The 7,438-nt window shown below is 42.4% G+C and overlaps 1 protein-coding gene across 1 annotated transcript; it reads left to right on the forward strand.

The window, feature by feature from the left end:
- LOC107646552 lies at nt 544–1,566 on the forward strand. Its single transcript, XM_016350733.1, has 2 exons — nt 544–871; nt 956–1,566. The coding sequence occupies exons 1-2, from the start codon at nt 544–546 to the stop codon at nt 1,564–1,566; spliced, it is 939 nt and encodes a 312-aa protein (XP_016206219.1).

Here is a 7,438-nt window from a genome sequence, read left to right on the forward strand (position 1 = left end):
CAGCAATCAATGTCATTTATTAAAAAGTAACGTTACAAATCAGCTTAACGGACTGCTTCACAAAAGTGAAACGTCCAAACCCTTATTATTGCCCTTTAATACAGGCTATAAAACAGGAACATAACCGATTTATACACTATCACCTATAAAAAGGTATGATCTTCTATCCTAAAGACACATTGAATTCTCAATACTAACTTAAGCTTCGGAGTGCCTTTGTAGGTACACTCCCCCTGTTTCTTGCTCAAAGCTCTACGCGATTGGACACCCTCTTGGAGTAAAGCTCGGATTATCACAAGGCTTAAAGGTCGGCACCGAAGATAATAACTCGGCGTCGACTCCCAGAGACTGAGCTCTCCCTCCAGGTATCCATACAAGAACAATTGGCGCCCACCGTGGGGCCGAAAATATAAACCTCTCCATATATCATCGGCCTCGAGGTTCCTGTTTGAAGTCATGGCTGAACAACCTCCACCCACGCCATCCGAATTGCTCCGGATGGTGACCGAGTTACGGTAAGCCGTGGCCAAGGAGAACCAAAGAATGGCAAATCAAATTGCCAACTTGAATAACATTCGAACCGAAAACAATGACCGACAAGAATGGACCGAAGAAGCCGAGCAGCAGTCAGGGCCAACACATGTCTCAGACACTGCTCGACAGGAAGAGGAGCAACCCGAACATAATGAGGAAGCTCAGAAAGACATAGAGAATGACGATCAGGAAAGCTCCCCCGGACCATTCACGGCGGAGGTGATGAACTTCGTACTACCCCGAAGGTTTACTCTGCCGACCACCCTAAATCCCTATGATGGGTTAGGTGATCCGAAGAAATACATCAAGAAATTCACCTCCATAATGATAGTAAACAGTGCATCTGATAATGTTTTATGTCGTTGTTTTCCATCTTACTTAGACGGTCCTGCACTTGATTGGTTTTGTTCTTTGCCTGTAGGTTCCATTTCTCGATTTCGAGACATATCAAAACCCTTTGAGGAGCACTTCGCTGGATCAACCATCTATCTACATGACTCCGATTACTTGAACACAATCAAGCAAGGCCAGCACGAAAGCCTCAAAGACTACATGACGCGCTTCACAAAAATAGCCATAAGTATACCCGACCTCCACCCCGAGGTGGAACTACACGCCATAAAAAGCGGATTACGACCAGGAAAATTCCAAGAAACTATTGCTGTGGCCAAACCAAAAACTATGGCCAAGTTCCGTGAAAAAGCTAAAGGACAGATCGACATCGAAGAACTCCGACAAGCTCGGAAAGTAGAAAAGCCTCACTATAGAGATGACGACAAAACACGGGACAGCAAGAAGAATTTCAAACCAATTCCACGATATGAAACCGATACCAAATTCAACACCAAGCGCGATGATATCATCAAGGAGATCTTGAATTCGAAATTAATCAAGCCACCGAGAAAGGCTGGCAGTTACCCAGATTCAAAAGGCACTGACCGATCAAAATACTGCTCCTTCCACCAGAAGCACGGACACAATACCGACAACTGCGTCATCGCCAAAGACCTACTGGAGCGACTAGCTCGGTAGAGTCACCTAGACAAATACATCAGCGGCCACATGCAGCGGCGAGCACCTCCTTCAGGATACCAAAGCTCGGCTACACAACATGGCCGAGATAGAGACCGACCGAACAATAGCCATCCTGAACTACCAACACGTACAATTAACTGTATTTCCGGAGGTTTTGCAGGTGGCGGAGCCACAAGCTGGGCAAGAAAAAGATCTTACCGAGCTATACTTTCCATCAACGCCGATCAAAGTCAACAGCAGCCGCTGCCGACATCTCCACAGATAACATTCCAGACAGCCGATCATGACAACAGCGTAGCAAATCTGGATGATCCCGTCGTAATCTCCCTACAGCTCGAAAATCTCCTAGTCAAAAAGGTGTTGCTCGTCCCAGGCAGCAGCGCCGACGTTCTCTTTTACTCAACATTCCAGAAAATGAAACTAAGCAATAACGTCATCCAACCTTCCATTGGTGACTTGGTAGGATTCTCAGGTGAGCGAGTCCCAGTTATGGGCTCTGTGTGGTTACAAACCACACTTGGTAAGTTTCCCTCATCAAAAACTTCAGACATTCAATACTTAGTTGTTGATTGCTTCAGTCCCTATAATTTAATAATTGGCCGACCTTTCTTAAATAGGTTCGGCGCTATAGTATCTACAATTCATCTTTGTGTTAAGTTCCCTTTGCAGGATAACACAATTGCAATCATTCACAGCGACGCCCGAGAAGCCAGGGAATGCTACAACAATAGTCTCAAAAGACCTAACCGTAAGACAAAAGCACAGGTTCACAATATCGGCAACATGAACGACCAACACATGCTGGCCGACCTTGATCCCAGAGCAGGATCACTAGAAAGGCCAACCCCAACAGAAAACCTAGATAAAATCTATTTCACAGAAAACACAGACAAATTCACATACGTCGGCTCAACATTATCCTCAGAAGAAAAATCATCATTCCGAGCATTCTTACAACAAAATGCCAACCTGTTTGCTTGGACCCCAACTGATATGCCAGGCATCGACCCATCCATCATATCACACAAGTTAGCGTTAGATCCATCTATCCGACCTATAGTACAGAAAAAGAGAAATCTCGGCCACGACCGAAAACAGGCTTCCCTAGAGGAAACCAAGAAGCTCCTCAACGTGGGCTTCATCCGAGAAATCAAATTCACAACATGGCTGGCGAACGTCGTCATGGTTAAAAAACATAACGGTAAATAGCGCATGTGTGTTGATTTCACCGATCTCAACAAAGCATGCCCCAAAGACTCCTACCCTTTACCCTTTATTGATTGTTTAGTTGATAATGCCTCTGGTTTTGAAAAACTCACCTTTATGGATGCATATTCTGGTTATAACCAGATCCAAATGCATCCATCTGATCAAAATAAGACAGCCTTTATTACTAAATATGGAAACTATTGTTATAAGGTCATGCCATTTGGTCTTAAGAATGCAGGTGCAACATATCAACGTCTAATGGACAAAATCTTCACCAAACAAATCGGCAGAAACATTGAGGTCTACGTCGACGATATGGTCGCCAAGACAAAGATCGGCAAAAATCACCTTGATGACCTCACAGAAATCTTCGGACAGCTAAGAAAATACAACATGCGGTTAAATCCCGAAAAGTGTGCATTTGGTGTTCAAAGTGGTAAATTCCTCGGCTTCATGCTCACTAGCCGAGGTATTGAGGCAAATCCAGAAAAATGCCGAGCTATTTTAGACATGACAAGTCCACACACCATCAAGGAAGTCCAACGGTTAACAGGGAGACTTGCTACACTTTCTAGATTTTTACCTTGCCTAGCTTCTAAATCCTCATGTTTTTTCCAGACTTTAAAAAACAAAAAACTTTCCAGTGGACTAATGAATGTGAACAAGCATTTACAACCATCAAAGAAACTCTTTCAAAACCACCAATTTTACAAACCCCCTGCAAGGGGAGCAATTATTTTTATATTTATCTATCACTAACTGGGCTATAAGCTCCGCCCTTGTCGCAGAAAGAGAAAAGAAACAATTCCCGATCTATTTCACCAGCAAAACCTTACAGAACGCCGAACTTCGATACCCGAGCATTGAGAAATTGGCCCTCGCCCTTGTCTTCTCATCCAGAAGACTCCGACCATACTTTCAGAGCCATGAAATCCATGTTCGAACAGATCAACCTTTGCGGCAAGTCCTGCAAAAACCTGAACTGGCTGGCCGACTAGTAAAATGGTCGGTGGAGCTTTCAGAATTTGATATCACGTACGAAGGACGAGCATCCATTAAATCCCAGTTTTTGGCCGAATTTATTGTCGAATTCTCAGTACCAAGTTCAACTGAAGACTACATCGAATGGTCTGTATACGTCGACGGATCCTCCAACCTACAAGGGTGTGGAGCAGGTATCATACTTGACGATGTCCGTGGCAACGTCATCGAACATTCCCTCAACTTCTCATTTAAAGCAAGCAACAATCAAAGTGAGTATAAAGCACTAATTGCCGGCCTTAGACTCGCGGCCGACCTAAACATCACCGAACTTAAGGTATATTGCGACTCCTTGCTTATCGTCCAACAGGTAAACAACTTATACCAAGTTAAGGACCCTTTGCTTTCTAAATACCTGGATGTCGTACAAAATTTACTTTTAAAATTTTCAAAATATGAAATACAGCACATACCAAGGGAGAGTAATGGCCGAGCTGACATTTTGTCTAAACTCGCCAGCACTCAACCAAATGGGTCATCACTTTATCAGTCAACACTACCTAAGTAAGCATTGAACTAACACAAGTCTTAAGTGTAACACAGGAAGCATATTGGAGATCCCCATACATACAATATCTCCAAATAGGGATCTTGCCAGGCGACGTCGAAAATACTCGACACTTCCACCGACAAGCCTCCTTTTTTACAATTTATAATAATTGCCTATATAGACGGGGATTCTCTCGTCCATTGCTTAAATGTCTTTGCAGAACAGAAGCCGAGCTTGCACTTGCTGAGGCACATGAAGGGATCTGTGGAACACACCTCGGAGCCCGAAGTCTGTATTCAAAAATCCTCAGAGCTGGATTATATTGGCCGACAATATGACAGGATTGTCAAGCGAAAGTTAAAAGCTGTAACAATTGCCAAAAACACAGTCCGATTACACATCTCCCGGCCGAACTCCTACACTATTCCGAGGTTAGTTGCTGTTCAACCAATGGGGCATTGATATCCTCGGACCTTTTCCCACAGCCGCAGGACAGGTAAAATTCCTTGTGGTAGCAATTGATTATTTTTCCAAATGGATAGAGGCACAACCTCTAGCCAAGATTACATCACAACAAATGCTTTCCTTTGTTTGGAAATACATTATTTGTCGATTTGGCATTCCTCGGCACATTATCACAGATAATGGTCGCCAGTTTGCCGATCAAAAATTCACATCTTTTTCTTGAAAATCAAACAACACTTCTCATCAGTAGAGCACCCACAAACAAATGGGTTAGCTGAAGCCGCAATTAAAGTAATATTACATGCTCTAAGAAAGAAACTGGATGATGCAAAAGGCCTCTGGGTCGAGCTTATCCCAAAGATCATATGGGGTTACAATACAACAATTCACTCAACCACAAAGGAGACACCCTTCTGTTTGGTCTATGGTTCAGACGCAATGATACCTGTGGAGATCTCCCAATCCTCACTATGCACAGAATTGGCCGACCAAACTACACAAGACATAGCTCGGCAAATCAAACTTGATCTCATTGAAGAACTCAGATCATCCACAGCAATCAAACATTTAGCCATGCAACAGCACATTGCCTGAAGATATAACCAAAGACTTCAACCAAGGTCTTTCCAAGCCCGCGACCTTGTGCTCAGAAAAACAGAACAAGCTAGGAAACCACCAGCACACGGCAAACTAGCAGCTAATTGGGAGGGCCCTTACAGAGTCACAGAAGTAATCGGCAATGGAGCCTATCGACTACAAACATTAGAGGGTAAAGATATCCCTAACACTTGGAATGTATCTTCCTTAAAGTTATATTACAGCTAATACCAGGGACAGGCAAGTATTCTTTTTCCTACTGCCAAGATTTTTCCCACAAGGGTTTTGCTTGGAGAGGTTTTAACGAGGCTAGCCTACCTGGGCCTTTGACATCAAGGGTTCTTTAATAAGTAGATTCCCTACTTTATCAAATTATTATTTTTCTATTTCATAGTTCTGCTTCAATCTATAAACATATCATGCTGACCTATACTATCAATCCGACCATTCGGATACTATTAACACTGATCAAATGCTAAAATAGGTCATTCGGAACCTATCAGTCAATCTGACTACCGACCTTAAAACGGAATCCGATTACTCGGAAGCAATCAGTCAATCTGACTGCCGACCTTAAAACGGAATCCGATCATTGGATGCAATTAGTCAATCCGACTGCCGACCTTAAAACGGAATCCTATCACTAGGATACAATCAGTCAATCCGACTGCCGACCTTAAAACGGAATCCAATCATTGGATGCAATCAGTCAATCCGATTACCGATCTCCTTCGGAATCCAATCATTCTAACAGATCTCCAATCTAAATCGAAAGTCGATCATTAAAAATTTAAACAAATAGCCGATCTACATCGGAATCCGATCATTCACACAAAACTCCAATCTAAATTGGAAGCCGATATTTCAAACTTTGTCAATCACCCCAATTTTCCAATCTTATTCCGAACGCATCCATTCAAACTTTATCCAGCATACAAATATCCGATCTTAATCGAAAGCCAAATCATTCAGAATATCTCCAATCAGACTCCCTAGAATTAATAACAAACTGCCGAACAAATACTCAGAAACCAACAAATCAAACTTTATCAAAAATTACTACCAACCATTAAGCAGAAATCAGTTACACAAAATGCCTATTTATCGGCAACTCAATAAACTCGGCCTACTTGGCCTTTCCATCACATTCCTTCGTCAAACTTATGGCATTAAACCATTAACACAATCTTACCTAAAAAACAAATTGGCCCCAACCCACAAACTAGGCAAAAATTCACCTATCAATATATATGTTTTCTGCAAAGTCAACATAACCAAAAACAAAATACACTGTTTCATAAACAGTACAAAAATTAAACAGTTAAAAGCTCGCTACAGGAGCAAAACAACCCACCAAAATACATTTTTAACCGTACTAAACATAAACACTAATTAACTATTTTCATCCTCCTCCTCTTCAGCACCATCATCTTCAACCATAACCCCATCACGAACAATCTTACTAGGGTCCATCTGATCAAGATCAACATTAGGAGCCAAGAACCTGGCTTGCAGAGAAGCTTGTTCAAATCCCTCAATAAAAGAGTCCAGGATCGCTGTCTCCTTACTCTTTTCTAAGCTTTTCAATTCAGCAGTCAACTCCACTACCCGAGTACTCATACTAGACAGATCCGCCTCCTTCTTTTTAACATCTTCCACCTCTTTAGTATAATTCTCTTTCATCAATTTTAAATCTTTCTCAACCCCAACTAATTTACTCTCCAGTTCTGTAACCTTGGCAGCCTTCAACCTCAATTGTTCCTCCAATCTTAAATCGGGCTTTTGCTCGGCTACTTGACGATGTTTCTTTTCTCGGCTCCGCCCTAAACTGGCAAGCCTCAGGCCCACAACCTTCCACAAACAAATGTAGAATTAAACAAGAACATCAACAAGTTTATCAACCAAAACAAAACAAAAGATAAAATATTACCTGCATGTGCTGATCAATTGCCACATCTCCCACCTCTTCAGCCAAATTAACATTGGCAGGAGTTTGGCAAACTTCATCGGCGGTAATCATGAAGGGGTAATCTTTCCCCCAAAGAGAAGACCCCTCACTCTGCTCAA

The sequence above is a fragment of the Arachis ipaensis genome, chromosome B06 (assembly GCF_000816755.2).
Source record: "Arachis ipaensis cultivar K30076 chromosome B06, Araip1.1, whole genome shotgun sequence".
Classification (NCBI taxonomy): Eukaryota; Viridiplantae; Streptophyta; class Magnoliopsida; order Fabales; family Fabaceae; genus Arachis; species Arachis ipaensis.